Raw genomic sequence first — 22,567 nt, 5'->3', positions numbered from 1 at the left:
ACATATAGTACACGAACTGCATCTATCAATACTATTGTGAAGCGATTTTACAAATAGGGCATCAGAAATTTAATTTCATCATATGCCAACAACTTGAAAACAAAATGTTAGTAAAATGGAAAAAAATAAAATAAAACATTGCAAGTACTAAACCTGGCATACCAACAAAACAATAAAGATATTTAATGTAATAATCATCAAAGAGAACACACATTCATCATTGAAAATGAAATTTTTATGGGCATGATGAAAACTGAAAGTAATCATTACTCATTTTAGGCAGATTAGCACAGATTTGAGCTATGAATGTACTTATCTTGTGGAAAATTTCTTTGACAATTTTGAGAGAAGGGTTTAGAATTCTTAATCTCTCTGCATGTATAGGTCCAACTGTTTCCAGTGCTCTTCAACATATATCTTCCTTTATTGACTTTCGGATGTAGCAAGATCTGTAAACGAAAGAGTTAGGGTTTCAATGTAATGAACAAAATTATATGTTTGTTGGTAGAAAGTAAAGAAACCATACTTACAGAATATGCCTCTATAGCCATGCAACAAGATATATGTTGTTCGAACAATTTAGGGCTTAGACGGAATGAAGATGTACTATTTATTTAGGTTTTGCGATGGGTAATTTTCGGAATTAGAAGGGCTAGATCTCTGTAGCCATGGAAGATGATACGATCTCCGTTTTTTTAGAGGGAGAGAGGAATTGCAGAGAAGTGCGAAGAAAACAGGTGGGTAGCTGGAAACGCAGAGGGCTGATAGACTTTGGATGCCGAGGCAGAGAGGCTGCAAGACAGAGAGAGGACGATAGGGGTGAGAGACCGCAGGATCAAAAAGTCATTTCATGCCATGGTAAATAGAGAAAGAGAGACAGTCAGACAGAGCGAATGAGAGATAGAAACGTCAAGTTGGGGAAGAAATGGTGAGGACTGAGGTGTGTTTGGCGTGATGGTGTTATTCTAGATCCTTCATCCATTTCTTTTATTATTAGGAGGGTTGTGGTGCCAAATAATACATTAGTTATGAGTAATTTAACTCATGATAGTCAAATAATACATTATTTTATATATTATACAGCTAAATAATAATTTGATGAAGCTAATAAAGATAAAATTGGTATATAATAAATAAATTATGTGTTGCACATTTTATTTTAAGCCTAATCATAATTAGTACTATTGAGAAAATGTACAAATTCTTGTGTTGACCAATACTCAACATCAGCTTACACACGATTGCGAGTCGATTAAATCTCGAAGACAGCTTATAAAAAGATATGAGAAATATTGATCAATCATTGGGACTATATAATAGCACAAGGTTTATAGGTCATTTTTATTTTATTTGAATTTATTCAATGAAATTTAAGTTTAAAGAAAAAACAATTGATTTCTTTCAATAATTATCTTATTAGTTAGAAACTGTTATACATTTTTTTAAAAAATAATAATTTAGTTTTAAATGAGGCCTATTATGCTCAGTTAAGGTATACACATTCAACTATAATTAATAGTGTAAAAATTGTAGTATTTAGTTGAGATGGTTTTCTTATTAATAAGAAAATGTTAGTTTACTTTTTATTAGGATTGAGAATAGTACCATACTAATATATCATCATATGCTTAATTGATTACAACAAAAAATAGCCGATTAATAAATAATTAGTATGATAGGATAGTATATATTAAACTAATCATTATTGCATGGACCATAAATAAAAGATACATTTTTAATATACTAAAAGTACATTATCTATGTATATAAGGTAAATTTTTAAAGTACATTTTTAATATACTAAGGATACATTATTTTATATAATATACCTTGAGTACAAAAATAATGTACTTTTAATATATATAAAAATGTTCATGATATTCATAGTCCATACAATTGTGTGGACCATGGTCCACACAATAATTTGTCATATTAAACAATGTGGGCTTTCTTAGCTAATGAATTATTATAAGGCATCAAAACATGATTTTCATCATCGATCATCATCTATTTATTGGTTAATTTTGTATAAATTGAAAAATAATATGAATTATATTCATATATTTTTTATACTGTATTTAGGATTAATGTATAAACTTTCTTGAGTTAAATTAATATAATTTTTATTTTTTATACTATATTTATTATTTTTCTTTCTTGCACGTGAGTTTGTTTTGAGAATCATGCTATAACAACTAATCGGTTGATACAGAATCATGCTAGAACACCCAATCTGTTGATACAGGAGAAATTAACATATGATATTAATGTCATGAAGGAAGAGAATGATAGTTTGGTGGAGCAACTAACTGAAGAGCAAAGGGCCATATATGACAATGTATTGCAAGATGATGAGAATAATGTTGGAGGACTATTTTTTGTTTATGGATACGGTGGAACGAGAAAAACATTCATGTGGAGAGCATTGTCTTCTGCTTTAAGGTCAAATGGTGAGATAGTTTTAAAAGTTGCATCAAGTGGTATAGCTTCTCTTCTATTACCAGGGGGAAGAACTGCACATTCAAGGTTTGCAATACCAATCGCTGTTAATGAAGATTCAACTTGCAATATCAGCCCAAGTAGTACTTTGGCACAGTTGATCATGCAAAGTAGGTTGATCATTTGGGATGAGGCACCAATGATGCATAAATTCTGCTTCGAAGCTTTGGACCGAACGATGAGAGATATAATGCGTGTCAAAAATCCAAACAGCTTTGATATGACTTTTGGTGGAAAAAACCGTGGTGTTAGGTGGAGATTTTAGAGAGATTCTACCAGTAATTCCAAAGGGCACGATGCAAGAATTTGCAGAATTTGCAAAGTGGATTGCTAATATAAGTGATGGAACAATGGGTGATTCAATGGATGGAGAATGTCAGATAAACATTCCTGAGGAATTTTACTAACATGTGTTGAGGATCCTATTTCTACAATTGTTGATAGCACATTCCCTATGTTTCGCAGTGGCCACAGAGATCTTAAATATCTAAAAGATCGTGCTATTTTGGCCCCAACTTTGGATATTGTTGATACAGTCAATGAATACATGAATGCCTATAATAATGCTGAAGGAATGACGTATCTCAGTTGTGATTCGGTTTGTAAATCTGATTCTAATGTTGACATGCTTGCTGATATGCACACACCGGAATTTTTAAATGGATTTCGATGTTCTGGAGTTCCAAATCACTCATTGACTCTAAAAGTAGGCTCACCAGTTATGTTTTTGAGAAATATTGATCACTCATTGGGGTTGTGCAATGGTACAAGGATGCTCATTTCAAAGTTGGCTGATCATGTTTTAGAAACTCAAATACTGTGCGGATCAAGTGTTATTACAAAGGTCTTAGTTCCAAGGATGTCCTTAACACCATCTGATCCAAGATTGCCTTTTAAGTTCCAAAGAAAGCAATTTCCACTAATGTTGTCATATGCACAGTATTTGAGACCTTTGTACCAGCACCATAGTCCACCATTTTGTATTCGACGCGAAGATTCGAACTGTATGGTAAAAGGACGATGTTCCAAACATTTTCCTAAGAGATTTTTGGATTGTTCTACTTTTGATGATGATGGATATCCCCTATATAGACTTAGGGACAATGGGAGGACAATTACAAAGAATGACATCGCCTTGGATAACCGGTATGCGGTACAAATGCAGGAACCAGAGTATTGATTCCTAGAATGTCACTTACACCGTCAGATCCAAGATTGCCTTTCAAATTTCAACGAAAGCAATTCCCTTTGATGCTATCCTATGCCATGACAATAAACAAAAGTCAAGGACAAACACTTGCTAAAGTGGGGTTGTTGTTGAAAAAACCTGTTTTTAACCATGGACAATTGTACGTAGCTGTTTCAAGAGTTAGTAACCCCAGGGGTTTGAAAATTTTGATTTGCGGGGAAAGTGTACCATGTCTTAGTACGACTAAAAATGTTGTGTACAACGAAGTCTTCAATAATGTATAATAACATTCCAGAATTTATTATTTAAAATTTAGTATTTTTTTAAATACTAGGTTTCTTATTATTATTATATTATTATACGTAATATTCTATGTATAATAAAATTACTATATTTATCAATGTGTAATAAAATCACAAATTTTCATTTCACATTTTGTCAGGTTCAAATAACTATATTCTATACTGTATATATATCATACTATATATATAGCCGCGCATCGCGCGGGTGCACCTACTAGTAATAATAATAATAATAATAAAAGAGATTGATTATTAAATAAAAATAAAAAGATTAATGTTTGACTACATTTAATGAGGTGGTGCAAATAGCACTTTTTTATTTGCACCACCTATAAAGCTATTACACCTATTAAATAGGAGGTGTAAATAGCAAAATGGGTGGTGCAAATAGAATTTCCCAACTTTTACTTTGAATTCTAAGAGGGGTGTATTCAATCATGATTTTTGTAGAGTTTTAAAGACTTTTAAAGTGATGGATTTTAACAAACTTTGATTGACTTTCATAGAGTCGTTTAAAACTTTTTAAAACTTTATAAGATTCTATAAAAGTCTATATAAACAAAACATTCATAGACTTTTATCAACTTTTTATTTTAAAAAGTCTACAAGTGTCATTAAAATTCTAAATTGAATACATCCTTACAAACTTTAAATGATTTTGATTATTATCATTTACAATTTTCTTACAAAACATTTATAATATATCATAAAATTCTTCTTATTATATAGTTCTTCACCCACATCAACATTCTCAACATTATTATTTTTATCCATAGTATGCTAAGGCTTATATGCTAATTACTTATATATATTATTAATAAATATCAACAAAAAAAAAACTATTTCATTATAAATTCATAACAATATAGAACAATAAAATTTATAATAAAAGACTTCATCAAATAAAATATTTAAAAATATAATTATAAGTTGCATAAAATAAAAAAATAAAAATCTAATATTAATAATATATATAAAATTATACTTATATATTGCTAGGCATCACGCAAAGAACTATTATTTTCAATAGCAATTTGAGAGTGCAAATAACAATAAGATGCTACTGTTTGCAACCCCAAAATATTGTTGCAAACAGTAATTCGCTATTCGTAGTAACCTATTGTTAAAAAAAAAAGGAAAATATATATTACGAATATAAACATAAAAAGAATAAAAATCAAAATATATAAGTATTTATATGAATATTATGAAACATATACTAAAATTTGACGATAAAAATTTTGCTTTGTTCATGTATTTATGGATAATTAGAGAAAGTTAGAGATAAAAAAAATTCATAGAAAACAATAAAAATCAATATAAACAAGCAATAATGAAGTAAAAATAATATTATTTTAAATTTTTAGATGAAGATTCTAAAGTTTAGGAGAGAGAGAAAAATTGGTGGAGTTTAGGTATGAGGAAAATTTAGAATAATGAAGAAAAAAAATAATTTTATTGAATTTAGATAGGTTTATAGAGTTTAAATATGGAGATAAAATAGAGTTTAAATAGAGTGAGAAAACATTCAAAGTTGGTAAGAAAGAAAATTTAAAATCTTGGGATTGATGGTTGGATTTCAAACTATTTATATTTGAGAAGGAAATGTCTACAAAAGTCTTAAAATTAAAAAGTATACAAAAGTTCATAACTTTTTGAATACCACATGACTTTTAAAGACTCTTTAAAAGTCTTAATCGAATACCACACGACTTTTAAAGACTCTTTAAAAATCTTGATTGAATACCGCATGACTTTTAAAGACTCTCTAAAAGTTTGAATTGAATACCTCCAAACTTTTAAAGTTCATAAAAGTCTTTAAAACTCTATGAAAGTCATGATTGAATACAGTACACCCCCTAATATATGTGAGATTTCAATATCTGATATCTGGACCGAACTTGTATTATGATGTAACATAATTAAAAATATTCGAACTACTAATGTATTGAGTTCAATCAAAATCTAAAGCATCATATATAGTTTAATCTTAATTTTGATAATATAAATAATGTCTAACTTTAAAGTGTAAGCAAATAAATTATGTTTAAATAAGTAAAGTAAGTAGAAAATATAGAAGATAGTGATAAGTAAAATAAGATGATAATGAATGTAATCATAGTAATGTGGTTATCTACAATCTACATCTACATCTATCTATCTACATCTACATCTACATACAATACATACATACATACAATACAATTCTAATAAGAGCCAATAATGTTAGGCCCTTAACTGAAATAAAAAAATGCCGGTCCTATTGTTTCTTAAAATAAATGGTCTATTGTTTCTTAAAATGAATGATTCATATTATTTTGATTTTAGTATTTTTAATGATTTTCCTTATTTACCCTCAATTATATTATTTTCTTCCCTTAAATAACCTAAATTCCGTTAGTATAAACTTTAGTAACGGAATATTCCGTTAACTATTTATTATTTTTAACTTACTCATCAATTTCTATAAGCAAGGTCTTAGGTTCAAACCTCATCTCAATTAAAGTTGACATAATTGTTAAACATATACTACGAATATGTTAAGAAATTCCTTTACTTAAAAAAGTATTCATTATAAAAAATTTTAAAAGTGATATAATTTCATTAGTTATATTATTTTTATTTTCTACAATTCAAAGACTCATTACCTTCAAATTTATTAATTTATTATATTCACTACATTGTCCATTGTCTTATTTTTACATTATCTTGTAATTAAATATCAAAGTTATAATACAAAATATGTTATATGTTATATATATATATATATATATATATATATATATATATATATATATTTACCAAATATTTTATACAAATATAATAAATATTAATATTCTGTTCAATACTTTCACATGATAACTTACGACACATATCTCACAACGCATGGAACATGTAGGAAAAAACGACCACTACCAAATATCAATAGGTGCTTGTTAGATAAAAAGTTAATAGTACAACTAAGATCCCATCATATACACAACAATGCGAATATAAAGCTTCCTACACCATAATCTCATTGCACGATGAATTCATCTATGCTACCACGGTACCACCAGTAACCCAATTGCACGTGACACACTACTAATAATAATTAAAAAAAAAGATATATACTGAAGATGAAGACAATGACAATGCTACCCAAAAGATAATTAAGAAGAATTATAGAAATTTAAATCAAAAGTAGTATTTATTTAGACTATCGTTTTTAGACTAAGTATTTAGACTAGCGTTATTACAAAGTTGCAAACATTTATTTTAGTGACAATAAAATCAATATCTCATATATTATATTGCATTTATATACTTTAAATTACCGATTTAAATAAACAAATTCAATATTTTTAGTTACCTATGCATTAACATCTCCGATATAATATTGCATTGATATACTTTGAAATACTTATTTAAAAATAATCATTGGGCATTATTTCATTCGCGCAAAGCGCGTAAAAGAACTAGTAGTGACATATAACTGAATAGATGATAGATGATTCTGTTTTCCATTTCGAAAATAATTTTTAAGTGTGTTTCAGTGTTCCAGAAATTTCCAGAAATCATTTTCAGTTTTCAAAATGGAAAACTGTGTTAGTAAATATGTTTTCTGTTTTCTATTTTCCAATTTTCGAAAATTTTCAGAAATTTTCAATTACTAAACGGCCCCCTAACTTTCTTTAAAAAAAATGTCTAACTTAATTTTTTTTCAATTCTACCAATAAATTAAGAAAAAATGTAATAAAAATTTAAATTTAATTTTTTTTTTGAAAGCCAAATGAATCAGATTGTATTAGCCAGCATGGGCTCAATAAAAGAAGGAGGTACATCCCTCCAGACAGAGCGTTCAATTATAGCAGCTACATGTTTAGATAAGGAGTGTGCCACTTTATTGGCATCCCTATTCACAAAGCGTACTACAGTACCCGGCAAAGCATTAATTAACCGTTTACAAGACATAAGTGTGTAACCAAAATAATTACGAAACGAATTAACATTCTTAAGACTTGAAACCAGTACCGAAGAGTCCGTGTAAATTACGCCACCTGAATATCCGTTATCCTTCATCCAAGAGAGGGCTTCACACATCGCCATAGCTTCAGCCAGAGGGGGTTCATACGGACACTCCATAGGTCCGCTTGCCGCTGCCACAAATGAAAGATCACCCCCGAAAACCACAAACCCAAACGCGGGTGTTCGTTGCGGTCCATGGAAACCAGCATCAATAAAGCAAGAAAAGGGGAATGGCATGCTCGAGGGATGGTGCACCGGTGATGTCTCGGCCAGCCTGCCATTCGCCACAACCCGCCTACCTTCGCACTCCGTCCAAGCTGTCCAATTCGCCACAAACCGCCTATGCAAGATGCTTGGAGACGGTAGCGCCGAATACCACACGGCAGTGTTCCTAGCGGCCCAAATACAATGGAGCAAGCCACAGATTTGTCCTCGCTTTTCACTAGAGTATCCCGACGAATCACCGAGCCAATCTTCTGTCCACTGCACAAAATTCCTGTTGGCAATAGGGGGGATTTGCAATTGAGAAAGTTGCCAAACATTTAAAGCATAAGGGCATGAACAAAATAAATGCATCACACATTCCTCATCTAAACCACAAGACGGGAAAGAATTAATAGTGACAACCCTCTTAATTATCAGATTATCAAGTGTAGGCAAAATATTCAGGAGTGCTCTCCACAAGAACACCTTCCACTTAGGGGGGACCTGCAACTTCCATACATTATTCCACACAGAAGATGGTTGCGTATTCAGAATGCACAAACAGTTATAACCATCCTTTACCGAATAACAGCCCCTTATATCCCCTTCTCAATACCACATGTCATCATGATCCGGACTCACAGCCAGCTGTAGGATTAAACCTGCGTCCCGAGCATTAAAAAATTGATGCAAACATTCATGATCCCAATTCCCGGAGTTTGAGTCTATCAAATCAGATACTAACAAATCATGGCCGTTAGCTCCTTGGTCGGTCTCGACAAAGGGGTTGTGTGAGTCCGGAACCCAAGGAACCGACCATACCCGAGTAGCTCTGCCATTGCCGATTCTGCGCCTACATCCTGATTTCAACAAATTTTGACTAGCCATTATGCTCCTCCATACATAACTAGGATTGCCACCCACCACAGCCTCATAGAAAGAAGTAGTAGGGAAATACCTTGCTTTAAAAACACGAGCCATCAGGGAGCTATGATTTGTGAGTAGGCGCCACCCTTGCTTTGCCAACAATGCGAGATTAAATTCATGCAAACGTTTAAAATCCATACCTCCAAACTTCTTGGGTTTACACATCCTGTCCCAAGCTAACCAATGGATGCTACTATCATTGCCGTTCTGACCCCACCAATACCTATTCATCAATCTTTCCAAAGAGGCACATAAAGTCGCCGGGAGCAGATAAATACTCATAGTATATGTTGGCATAGCCTGCGCAACACTTTTCAAGAGAACCTCCTTACCAGCTCTAGACAACAATCTCTTATTCCAAGAGCCAAACCTCTGCCTCAGCTTTTGCTCAATGTATGCAAAAACCGCCCTCCTATTTCTGCCAACAACTGATGGCAAACCTAGGTACTTGCCAAAATCCTCAGCCTGTACTACCATTAAGGTGTCCGAGACAAGGTCACGCATCTCCCCAAGGGTATTCCGACTGAAAGACACGCTGGACTTGTGATAATTCACCGCTTGGCCAGAATAAGATTCATACACACTCAAACATCTCTTCACTTCCAGAGTTTCCTGCAGATTGGCTTTAAAGAAGAGTAAGCTGTCATCTGCAAAAAACAAATGTGAGATCGGTGGCGCCCCCCGGGCCACTCTGCACCCATGAATAAGACCCTTCGCCTGTGAGTCCTGCAATAGCAAAGATAATACTTCGGCACAAATGATAAACAAGTAAGGAGACAAGGGATCCCCTTGACGGAGACCCCTAGTAGGCACTATTTCCTCGGAAGGCCTCCCATTTACCAGAACTCTATACCGCACAGTTTGAATACACATCATTAGCAACTGTATCCATTTAGCATCAAATCCCAGGCCCACCAACATGTCATTCACAAACGACCACTCCATCCTATCATATGCCTTGGCCATATCAAGTTTAAGCGCTGACCACCCGACCTGGCCTAATTGCTTCCTTCTCAAGTAGTGACCCACCTCAGAAGCAATTAATATATTATCTGAAATCAACCTCCCCGGGAGAAAGGCACTTTGTGATTTTGAAATAATATCTTCTAATAATGGTTTCATATGATTGGCCAACATCTTAGCCATAACTTTATATAGCACATTGCACAGAGCTATCGGGCGTAAATCAGACACAGACTCATGGATACATTTTTTGGGGATCAAAACAATATTTGCGTCATTCAAACAATCAGGAAAAGAAGACTGAGAAAGACAATTAAGCACAAAGGATGTGACATCCTTACCGATAACATTCCAGAAGGCTTGAAAAAAACCAGGATTCATGCCATCAGAACCTGGGGATTTATCCTTGCCCATAGAGAAAAGCGCCTCCCGGACTTCCTCCAGCTCAAACAGACACAGCAGATGAGCATTCTGAGCTTCAGACACACGAGACCGCATAGAATCCACCCTGAAAGGCCCGGGAGAACCTCCAGACGTGAAAATCTGCCTGTAATAAGTAGTAACCAGCGTGTCTAGAGCCTGACACTCCTTCCATACCCCCTCATCATCTTTTAACTTCTCAATATAATTCTTCTTCTTCCGGTGAGATGCATACTTATGAAAAAAATTGGTATTACGATCGGCACCTTGTAACCAGTGCTGTTTAGCACGCTGCTTCCAAAAAACCTCCTCCTGAGATAGCGCCAGGTTCAGACAACTATCAAGATGTCTAAAGCGTGCCAGCGCAGTAGGATCACGCCTACCCCGCAACCCATTCAGCTCCTTCCTTAACTCATTAATCCGCCTCCCAAACTTGTGATGTCGGTCTCCACCCCATGCTTTCAAACCCTTACCACACATGGCAAGTCGGGACTGCAACTCCACCCCATGTGAACTAGCCCATTCCTGCTCCACCACTCCCCTACACCCCTCATCCAACAACCACGCATTCTCAAACCGAAAACCACGTGGCCTAGTGACCTGCACTGACTCATATATATCAAGAAATAGAGTCGAATGATCCGACGCGTCCGTACGAATATTATACAGCCTAGCCTTATCATAACGCCCCAGCCAATCCATGCAAGCCACAACCCTATCAAGCCGCTCATCCACCCAGTCCACAGTGCCCTTGCCCCTTTCCCAAGTAAACGAATAACCAATCATAGGAAGAGACAACAATATATCCACAATCCTCTAGGGCCTCACTGAAACCTTCAATCAAACCATTGGGATGCGGTAATCTTCCCCTCTTCTTAGACTGGGCCAATTTAAATTTAAATAGCATAAAATGATCTACTAATATTATATTAATATAATACTTTAGTTTAATAAAAAATATTCTGATTCGGGCATTTGAATTTAGATTCGAATAATTAAAATGCATATATATATATATATATATATATATATATATATATATATATATATATATATATATATATATATATATATATATATATTTATTTATTTATTTATTTATTTATTTAAATATTAGTCGAATAAAATATATTCTAATTCGTATTCGAATTCGAATTAAAAAATTTTGATTTGTTTACACCCCTAGGTGTGAGCATTCATTCTAATGTTTTCTTTTTATTTAGTTCTTTTTATTTTTTATATATTACAAATATAGGGAAAACTAATGTTGTTTTTGTTTTTTACTCATCATTAAATTTGTAGTTCTTTTATTATTATTTTTTACATCACTGTAATACTTGTTCGGAGAAAATATTTGTTTGGAAAGAATATAAAGAAATTTTTTCAATGTATCACCTCATCTAGTAAAGAGAAGATAAGTTGGGATAAGAAGAAGAAGATAAGTTGGGATAAGGACAACTTTAAAAGGATGCTCCAACATAAAATACAGAGCACATCACAACTAACCGTCTAAATTGAAAAGAAATTGAACCCATGCAATTATTATATTGTGGATCAAAATTCACATATATATTATGAATCTTGATCTCGATATATGTTATAAAATTTGTAATTATCATATACATAAATCATGTTTAACTTACTTGATCACTCTTTTAAAGCTTACATTTTTCTAATATATATATATATATATATATATATATATATATATATAACAAAATCGATAACTACATGAATTTAGGCCAAGATAACTTCTATAATATCTATTGCAATTAATATGCCACGTTATTAATATTATGGAATACAAACCTTGTTGGAGGCCCAAGAATTCATAACGAAATCTAGACCAAACTGAGGCCCAACAACTATTTTTGGGATATTTTAGCTTGGATTGGATAAAATCAAAGGGATCCAAATCATAAATTCTTTTATTCTAACTTGGTCATCCGTTAACAATCAATAGTTATACCTGGAGCCAGGTCCAAAACGATGTAATTTGCGCGTGTAAAAATAACGATGCTGTTAATGATATCGTTTCTACAGTTAATGATTTTTTTAAAAAAATTGTTGAAAACAACTCAACGAGTAAGTATTCAGTTCTGTAATTGTAAATATAGAGTTCTTTAATTGTGAATATAGAGTTATGAAATTATAAATATAGAGTTCTGTAATTGTGAATATAGTTAAAAAATTTTGAATATTGAGTTCTGCAATTTTGTATATTGAGATCTAAAATTGTTAATATAGAGTTAAAAAATTTTGAATATTAAATTCTGTAATTTTGTCCATTGAGATCTAAAATTGTGAATATAGATTTCTAAACTTGTAAATATAGAATTCAAAAATTGTTAATATAACCCCGGTCCACAGCATAATTTGCCGTTAACAATCAGCATACCATAGACCAGGGTTTACAATGTGGATCATGGTTCATGTGTATGTGTTTTGTGTTGTGACTTTTTATGTCTTGTGTTACGAAATTATACTCCAGTATATTTTAAGAGTTTGAATTCTGTACCTGGAACAAATTAGTAATTGTATCTTATATTATAAACTTGTATCTTGTTTTGTGAAATTTTGTGCCTATGAACACAAATTATGTACCTAAATAAAATTTGAAAAATAAGTAAATATATAACATGTGTATGTGTCTTGTGTTATGATTTATTGTGTCTTGTGTTATGAAATTTTGTACCTTACAGCTATGAATTTTGTACTTTGACGTTTTGATCCAGGATCCATAATTCTATGTGGACCCTGATCTATATATAAATTGTGATCCACTAATAACGCAAATTATATATTAGACTAGTGTTCAACATGCGCATTATGGATCTTGGTCTACATTATATATGTGTAGTTAATGTATTATGTGTCTCTAGTTAGTTGATTATGTATATGTAAATAAATTAAAGGCACATAATATGTTAACTGTAAAATGAATATATATAATATGATAAATCTAAGTGCATAATATGGATAGAATCTACATTATGCATAACAGATCATGGTCCACAATATAACGATTGCGTTATTAATTGCCTCGATCTTTGTCCTCTCCATTATTAGAGGAGTATTTCGGAAATCACGGTGCAATTTTTACTTCTATTGCATGCCATGATAGAAGGACAATACTGTTTGTTATTTTCTTCGACAATCATTAAATCATAGATTTACTAAATTAATAGTATCAATTAATACATGATTACGTAAATCAAATTTTATTTGACTTTTAGAATATTATTATTATTATTATTATTATTATTATACTCCGTAATATTATTCTTTTCCGTTTCATAAAAAAGCCCCACACGCCTAACTCATTTACATGTTATTCCAACGGAAAGAACAAATTAAATATCATGACTATATATATACAAAACGTGTATGTTACAAAATAAATTCACGGAGATGTAATAAATTTCCAAATTACAGAACTTATGATAATAGTTGACATTCAAATTCCGTTGAATCATATCAACCAATGCTTTAAAACTTTAACGTATGAAATTATATTATTATAATATTATTATTTTATTCTTCTTCTCCAAAAAGGATGAATCTTCAGACCCTTACACCCCAGCCCGACCATGGTTACAGTAGACCCTAGTTGGACGGTAGAGTAGTGCATAACGTCTAGGTGACTAACTAAAACAAACAACAGTGCACATGTGTGGGTGTACGTATGTCATATTATATATTCATATATAATGAAAAAAAATTAGCAAGACCGAGTTATAACTCAGCTAACTCGACCGAATTCGCCGCCAAATTAGGCGTCTAGGCGGCCGACCGCCTAGGGGGTAAATCGTCACGGTTTAGGGGCGCTTAGTGCCGCCTAGACCGATTTTTGCAACAGTGGGTCCGACAAATCATTTGGGAGGATGTAAATCAATGTGACTCAATGACTCAGCAGACAAGGCCAAATGCCAGTGCGCACAAGATATCTGCCCAATTTTGGACATAATCCTCACACTTCCGCTGTCAAGATTCGAACTTTGATCTCTTCTCTCAAATACGATCTACTGAACCACTGAGCTAAGCTCGTAAGAACAATATTATTGTTTTATGTTTCATAGGGAAAATCTCCACAAATTATGATATATAATATCTGGCATTTAAATCCCCTTGAACCAACCCATGCTTTAAATTAAAAACTTTAACGTATGAAATAAATTACTCATTTAAAATATGATTTATGAATAGGGAGGAGTACTATAGCAGATCCACGGCATCAATAATAATTAGAAGTGCAAGCTGGATAATAAATGTGCCAAGTTGGAAGTAACTAGCTTAGGTATGACTACGAGGAATGGGGGTTGGATGCTAAGGTTGTCACAGCGCCAGCCCGGCAGCCCAACTCCCTCTTTGGATCATTTATTCATTTATTTATGTCGCTATTGAACCATCTTGTCATAGCTGCATTTGTCCATTCAAATATAATTAAGAGTTCATCAAGTTGATTGGTTGTCAATTAATGTATAATAATAAAGTACTTCCTATCCTCATTGAAGTATAAGATATGTTCACCTCAACCACACGCATAATTATATATGACAATAATAATTATAATAAGTGTTGATGACAGATAAAAGATAAGTAAAATAACACAAGTTTTGTGACAGGTTTTTTTGTTTTAAAAAGTTGTGAAGAGGACAAGTTAAATGCGGAGTAATAGAGTTGTGGCACTATCACACCAATACAATTAATAGGTAAATAAAGCTATATCACATACCATAGGGTGTGTTGGTTTTATGACCTATGGCACTCAACAGCCATTTAAACATAAACCATATGGAACAAAGGTAAAATTGCTAAGGACGGTGATGGATCAAATTAATCCGGGTATCCCGAATTACATAACCCAATAATAATAATAATAAATAAATGGATAATGATATGAATAATATAGTGAAAAAGATAAGGAATATGTGTCACGGAGACAAATCTTGTACTAATGGATGCTGTAAGAAGATCACAAGTGAATGAATTGGTTGAATCATGTCTTAAAAAGACAATAATGAGCTAATTTATACTAAGGCTTCCTCTTAACCGCCTCCATGAGAATAGGGAGGGCAATTTGATCCTCTTTGATTGCGTTCGCGTGTATAGCGTCGATGCTGCCTCGGGCTGAGGCTGCCTCAGGCCAAGGTCGCCCCAAGCTTGGGTTGTCATCGTTTCTCTCATTGGGTCGGTTTGCCTCGAATCCATTTCTAATATATCAATTAGACTATACATAGTCAACAACGCCTTCACTGAGGCTCGATCTCATGACCTCCCACATGGGAGAAGTCACTAAGAGGAGTTTGTATGAATTGTAAGTCAATTGACACACGTATTTACCATAATTTTTACAATTGTTATTATTATTTGGTGAATTGACGACATATTTGGTGAATCACTTATAGTGATTATAGGAAGGTTACAAGATCGAATCCCGATGGTGGGTTGACTCTTTGGGCTGCAATAGATAGAGAAAGTATAGAACAGATACTACATTGTAATAGAGTCAATAGTATTAAAGAAAATTATAGCGATTGTGAATTAATGGAGTAAAATGAGATGGAATGATTAAGACGAGAAGCAAAAGAGAAATTGGAAAGATAAAATGATACAGTTGGCGGATAATTGGGTAAGGGTAGGACAGTTACACAGTATTAAATTGAGTTCCTTGTGGCTAACTGCCACCTGCCCAACCATCTACTTTCCACACTCTTTAAATGTTGCCTTTCCACCTTCATTGTTGTCATTTAAAATACCCCCACACACCACCCTCACTGTAACTCTTTCTTGGACCGCCAACCTCATCTCTCTGTATATAATCTACTCAATAACTGCATTGCTAATACCCCTTTAATTTCCCCTTTTTGAGGTTTTGAATTCTCAGCCACCACTGATTTGCCTCTTCAACAGCCAACAACACAACACTGCCCCATCATCTGCTCCCCCACTTTAATCATTCTGCCAAAACCAAGAAAAAGACAAAACAAGTTTTCTAGCTAGTTGGCTCTGTTTCTTGCTTCAGTAATCAGTACACCTCAAATTCAGCCATGGAAATGAAAGGGGGGAATAGTGTTTGTGTGATGGATGCTGCAGGCTGCCTGGGTTCTGCTCTGGTCAGATGCCTTCTTCTCCGAGGATACACAGTCCATGCTGCTCTCCAGACCCATGGTTAGATTGAATTGAATTGAATAGATTCTGGGGTTTATCTTGTGAGTTTTTTTTCACTGTTTTTGGTGGTAATCATGGCTGAAAAAATCCCTTTTTTTGCAGATGATGATTTGATGCAGTCTTTGAAGAGGCAATATGCTGCAGAAATCAGCAGTAGCAGATTGAAAGTTTTCCAGTCTGACCTCTTGGACTACCACAGCATATTGGAGGCTGTCAAGGGATGTTGTGGCTTGTTTTACTCTTTTGAACCTCCATCTGATTATGCTACCTATGATGTAAGCTTTCCATTTTTATCCCCTTTTTTGAACCCTTTAAGTTCTTGAAAAGGCATTAAATTAAAAGCTTTTCTGTATTTCACTATTTCCCTTTTTTAAATTAGATCTTATTCACAAAAGGTGAAATAAACTTGTTTTTGAGGCCCTCATACTAAAAGGATAGTGGAGTTTTTGAAGTAGATCTAGTAATAGTGAATTTTGACCATAGCCGTTTAAATTTTTAGTTAAGACAGGAATACATATATTTTTTGAATAACGAGAAAAATCCGTAGTCATTATCTAACGGTGTGAGCCTATAAATACTTGAGGTTGTCCATGGCTGATCGGCGCCAATAGGCCGCTCCCGTTGGGGTAGAAACCATCATTTAGTATGTATTGATAGTGGGTGGTTGATTAGATTGATATTAAGAATTAGTTGAGTTATATAGAAGTTGTTGCCAGATGCATTGATGAAGATAAAATAAATGTATTTGGTGCAGGAATTCATGGGAGAAATTGAGGTAAGAGCAGCACACAACGTGGTGGAAGCTTGTGCGCAGACAAGCACCATAGATAAAGTAGTTTTCACGTCCTCCGCCACGGCGGTGGTATGGGGAAGGGAACGCAACGCCGCCACCGTGGCCGCTGCCGCTGCGGCGCATGCCCTCCACCCCCTGGATGAAAGAAACTGGAGCGACGTCAACTTCTGCAAGAACTTTAAGGTAGGTACATACTAGGATGATTCCAACAAGGTTAATTAAAAAAATTGTTTTCTTCTTTCCAAAAGGTTGAATCTCCAATCCCAGACAGAGTATCTAGAATGTAAATCATGATAACTCAGCTGAACACAGAGACATATTTACTGTGCACAAGGAGTCCTCTCACTTTGAGAGGTTACTTCACACTGTCGTTAGTGAGACTGTCATTCTTTCCAAACTTCACCCACTGAGGTGCACGCATTAAATTGTTTTATTGCCGACATAAAACCATCGTAACGTTACATTACTTCGCCGGAATCTTTGCAGCTGTGGCATGGGCTGTCGAAGACGGTGGCGGAGAAGGCGGCGTGGGCTCTGGCAATGGACAGAGAGGTAAACATGGTGTCCATTAATGGAGGCTTGTTAATGAGCCCTGGGCTGAGCATGAAAGATCCGTATCTGAAAGGCGCCGCAGAGATGTATGAGGGGGGATTTTTTGTAGCAGTAGACTTAGGATTCTTGGTTGATGCCCACATTTGTGTCTTTGAGGATGTCTCATCTTATGGAAGATACCTATGCTTCAACCGCGTTATAAACTGCAGTGAAGACACTTCTAAGCTTGCCAAAATACTTTTATCAGTAAACCCTTCACATCCTCTATCTGTACACTCCACTCAAAGGTCAGTGCTTTTCGATTAAAAATTTAACATGGGCTTAACTCTAGTTCAGTAGGCAATATTTCAAAAAAGAGACCAACGTTTAAACCTTAGCGACAGCAGTGTGGGGATCATACCCTAAGTGGGCATTAGATCCCTTGTGAGCACCGATGGCTCTGTCTGTTGAATCCAGTCTGGTGATATTCCAAATGCTTTGTCCTTAAACCTTTTGAGAGAAGAAGAAAAATGACACTTTTCGTCATTTGGTTATACCTTGCCCATCCCTACAAAAGGCAAAACTCCTCGCCCTAAGGGCTTCCATACCCTGAGCCGACAAAATTTTGAAAATTACAATGATTCAATGGTCTATTAGGTGAAAAGACCAATGTCTAGTGCCCATAAGGAGCCACCCTCACAAGAGGGTAAAACTCTCACACTACGTCTGTCAGGGCTAGACCTTGTGTCTTTGCCCACAACCTACCACCCAATAACCAACTGAGCTACCCGTGTGGATTCCTTTGATTATACCAAATCCTGATAAAAATGGAAGTTTTTTGTTTTCCTGAAGTAACTTTGTCTGAATGGTTTTACAGCATGGAAATGGAAGATGACAGAGTGCACCAGCAAAAGATAAGCAACCAGAAATTAAGCAAGCTCATGTTAGGGTTTGAGAGTGGAGCACTTCAAATCCATATGTGAGACTGAGGGCTGACAGTATAAAGTATTTTCAGGAGCTGAGAATGATGACAGAGAGAGAGCTAGAAACTTACATATGCAATTATATATACAGACAAGATTTCATTAGATACACCACCCAGTAGTATTATTTTCTGACTACCAAATGGCATATCATTCTTTGATGAAATTTGGGTTGTCTTACAATGCATTTTGTCACAGTTCCCAGAATTGTATATGTAATGTTTAAAAAAAAAAATCATATTCTATTGCTTTAACAGTATGTTGCTGTACCTAGTTCAAGAATATTGTTTCTGGCAGGTGATTAGCTGGCTCTTGCTTGATTTGGTTCACATAATTAACTCAGATTCATTGTATACAATCATCAAAAGATGTAATGACACTTTGCAACATGACAAAAGAAAACTACATAAAGAACAGCAATATCTGTAAGTCAAATGTAAGGATAATATTATCTTTATTAAATATAATAATGTTTTCACATGTCATTTGAGTATAGAGAGAAGAACCTCAGGCACTGAGTGACATGCAAGAAACTGAAGACAACTTATATTTGCACACTTTACTCGAACCTTGAGGTTGAAATAGAACCTCCGTGCTAGATAAAACACAAACTTCCTTCCACTCAGAAGCGGATGCCCCTTCACCGCGATAGTCTCGAGGAGAATAGAGAACTTGAAGCTTTGAATGAGCTGTGTCGCAAGAAATATAGAGGGTTTTATCAAAACAGTAGGCATTTAAGACTGAGAAGCGAGCAGAAATGAATGCAGAATCAGCTCAGGCATGAAAAACCTCAAATAGATATGCCTAAAAGGCATGACGTTGGAAATAAAGAAGCATAAATTAAAATATATGCACACATACTAACAATCATCGGGTTAACGATTTGCAAATAATGGGTTTGTTTTCCAACCTAACCAGAATCTCTTTCACGTAATCCTGATCAAAAGAAACATTAAAAATAAAAAGCACAAGAGAAGAAAGACACCAAAATAGGCGGAAAGAAAAGAGAATCATGATGCTGCAGCCTGCAGATATAAAACGATGATTTGGTGAGAGTGAAAAGCAGGTTCTAGGTCTCATAGTTTTCAACTTTACTACAAGAAGACAAATCGACATAACATATTACAGTAAAAAAGAATCATGTACAGATGCAGCACACTTGAAAGCTAAATTCACAGATACCAAGTTCAGAAGGAAATATTCCCATTAGCAAATAAAGAACAAGAAAATGAAACAAGGAATCAAGAGCTGATTACAATACCAAAACAACATATGCTTGACGTTTGGATAGCCAACTGACTAACTTTTGACCTCTTGATATTTCTTAATGCCAAGATATCGTCCTTCTTTCCTTTGAATTCCAAAAACTCTCCTAGGACATATTTGTTATTTTTAAGCTCTAACCTGCATGAATCAAACAGAGATTTAACACTTGACATAGAGGAAACAAATAGTCATCATAAAAAAACCAAAGCACACAAATGCAAGTATATATCCTAATAAATTGACAGGAAAACTGCATCCACTTGTTGAAAGTTGAAAACATAATTGGGAAAAGAAGATTAGAAGAAAGAAGGCACAACATACCGATCCCACATTGGAGCAGTGCTGAGAATAAAATTAAGCTTCTCTTGCATTGATTCCTGCATTTCTTTCTTTCCACCGTGAAATGCACCTTTAATCCAACCAGAAAGTCGGCTCCTATGCTCTGGCTTTAGCTGTATCCACTGGTCATAAGTAATCACCTCAGATGGAAAAAAGTCTGTATGAGTGGTTCTGCAAAAAATAGAAGGGGCAAGCTGAGACATATTCTCTACTTCTCTAGGGAAGAAGATAGGGAGATATGGAGAAGATATTCGGTGTGAAGGCATGAGCTCTGCTGCTATTAATCACCAAAGTTGAAAGCTTTGGCTAGAATTGTCACAACTCACAAGTGACAAAGCTTTGGATTTTTTTAACACTTGTCTTACTTAAATTTCAAAGTAGTTAGTTTGAGACATGAAAAATATATGTGGTATATGGTATATTAACCAACTCCAACTCGAGAAGCACTGATCCACATTAATGATACTGAATGAACCATAGCTGAATTTTTATTTAAGTTACCATATGCACCAAAACATCTGAGAATCATACCGAAAATTGGGATTCGGACATATGACTTTGGAAGACAAATATCCCTCTGGAAGAGGGACTCCCCTTTGCTCAAGGTATGACTCCAAAATAGGAACTAGTTGTTTTGTTTCTGCTACCTGAAATGCACAAATTTGAGATAGTGATTAAAAAGAAAAACTTTACACGACAAAAAGAAGCTCAAAAAGACAGAAATGAAAGAAAAAAAAAAAAACAAAACAAAACAAAATGAGGAACCCAATTCAATTTCCTGCAAAATATTACAGAGATAGGATATTGCAAATGGAAATGATACAACAATGTCAACTTTATCCAGAGGTTTTGTCAATGAGAAGGTCTATATCATAGAGGTGGCCAGAAAGCAAAGCTTGTGGATCAACAGTGGACATGGAACAGCAGAGATTGAAGCCAGTTGCTTTCAACATACTATTCAGCCACACTGGGACTGAGACAACCCAGAGTCCCTTGGGGGGCAGCAGTGGGGCATACAAGAACGCATTGCATACTTGAGTTTAGTAGCCTTAAGGCCTTATACAAGACATGATTTGCAACTTACAGGATCTGGAATAAGCTCCGTCTTATGCATTTTTCTGCCAGTACAAACCCAACTCCCATCCTTATCAACATGTACAGATCCTGAGACATTCTTGACTGAGATTACTGCAACTTCCCTGGATGCATTATGCTACGGTTTAGTAGAAAACCAAATGACTCCAAAGTTAGAAATTGGAACAAGCATTTGATACATCAGTCTTCATCTACCAAATTTTGAAAAGCTCAAACAATATGAGGCGTTTTAAATTCTGATGTTTGTGTGTCCACTTTCAGTTGATGAAAAGCTAATATGACACCAATAATTGCATTAGCAGCTAATAGACAGTAAAGAAGATGTAAAGTGTAAAGTGATCAGGTTTCGTGAAAGGAAGTAAGAAAAGGCACCGTTGAGTAACGAGAACAAGATCAATACTCCGGCGAGACCCGGAATCAGCATCCGGAATTTGGAGCCCTACGAAAACCTTACCGCCGTAAAGCTTCTCCAGCCTACGCCCAAAAAAAAGCAAATAATATGCTTTAACAAACAAACACTAATACTATCTACGAGAATGCAGCAGAAGATAAACTGATCGGTTCGCCGGAAAAGAGAAAAAGAAAGAGAAATTACTGGCGGGCGACGGAGAAGAGAGCGTTCGCGTTGGCATGACCGGCTTCACCATCGAGATCATCATCGTCATCGCAAAAGAAGCGTTTCAGCAATCGGAAAGCTACGAGCCCGCAGATCAGCTCCACCCACATACTATCCCGCCACTGTTATGCCGCCAACGCTGTATTCTACTCCGTAAACAATACGACGTAATAAAAATACTCCGTCTAGCGTAGCTTTTTGTGGCGGTTTAGAGTTTTCAACTAGTCGTTTTCTTCATTTCCAATTTTTCCTAAACTTTGA

The 22,567-nt window shown here is 34.7% G+C and overlaps 2 protein-coding genes across 3 annotated transcripts; one reads left to right on the top strand and one right to left on the bottom strand.

The window, feature by feature from the left end:
- Positions 1-16,248: 16,248 nt before the first annotated feature.
- Positions 16,249-19,286, top strand: LOC109194014 (cinnamoyl-CoA reductase-like SNL6). 2 transcript variants are annotated; one of them, XM_019344855.1, is made up of 6 exons: positions 16,249-16,683; positions 16,786-16,958; positions 17,438-17,659; positions 17,963-18,315; positions 18,885-19,004; positions 19,042-19,286. In XM_019344855.1, the coding sequence occupies exons 1-5, from the start codon at positions 16,563-16,565 to the stop codon at positions 18,988-18,990; spliced, it is 975 nt and encodes a 324-aa protein (XP_019200400.1). In that variant the 5' UTR covers positions 16,249-16,562; the 3' UTR covers positions 18,991-19,004; positions 19,042-19,286. The 2 variants fall into 2 exon arrangements, with proteins under 2 accessions (XP_019200400.1, XP_019200398.1); XM_019344853.1 differs by having other exon boundaries at positions 18,885-19,286.
- A 93-nt stretch (positions 19,287-19,379) lies between these two features.
- Positions 19,380-22,564, bottom strand: LOC109194013. The gene is made up of 7 exons (XM_019344852.1): positions 22,286-22,564; positions 22,063-22,164; positions 21,680-21,794; positions 21,127-21,242; positions 20,578-20,766; positions 20,252-20,394; positions 19,380-19,679 (listed from the first exon to the last, which is right to left on the bottom strand). The coding sequence occupies exons 1-7, from the start codon at positions 22,414-22,416 to the stop codon at positions 19,498-19,500; spliced, it is 978 nt and encodes a 325-aa protein (XP_019200397.1). The 5' UTR covers positions 22,417-22,564; the 3' UTR covers positions 19,380-19,497.
- Positions 22,565-22,567: the final 3 nt, after the last annotated feature.

The sequence above is a fragment of the Ipomoea nil genome, unplaced genomic scaffold (assembly GCF_001879475.1).
Source record: "Ipomoea nil cultivar Tokyo-kokei standard unplaced genomic scaffold, Asagao_1.1 scaffold1932, whole genome shotgun sequence".
In the NCBI taxonomy this organism is placed as follows: domain Eukaryota; kingdom Viridiplantae; phylum Streptophyta; class Magnoliopsida; order Solanales; family Convolvulaceae; genus Ipomoea; species Ipomoea nil.
The sequence above is the reverse complement of the archived record's forward strand: the minus strand, read 5'-3'. Positions and strand labels throughout refer to the sequence as shown.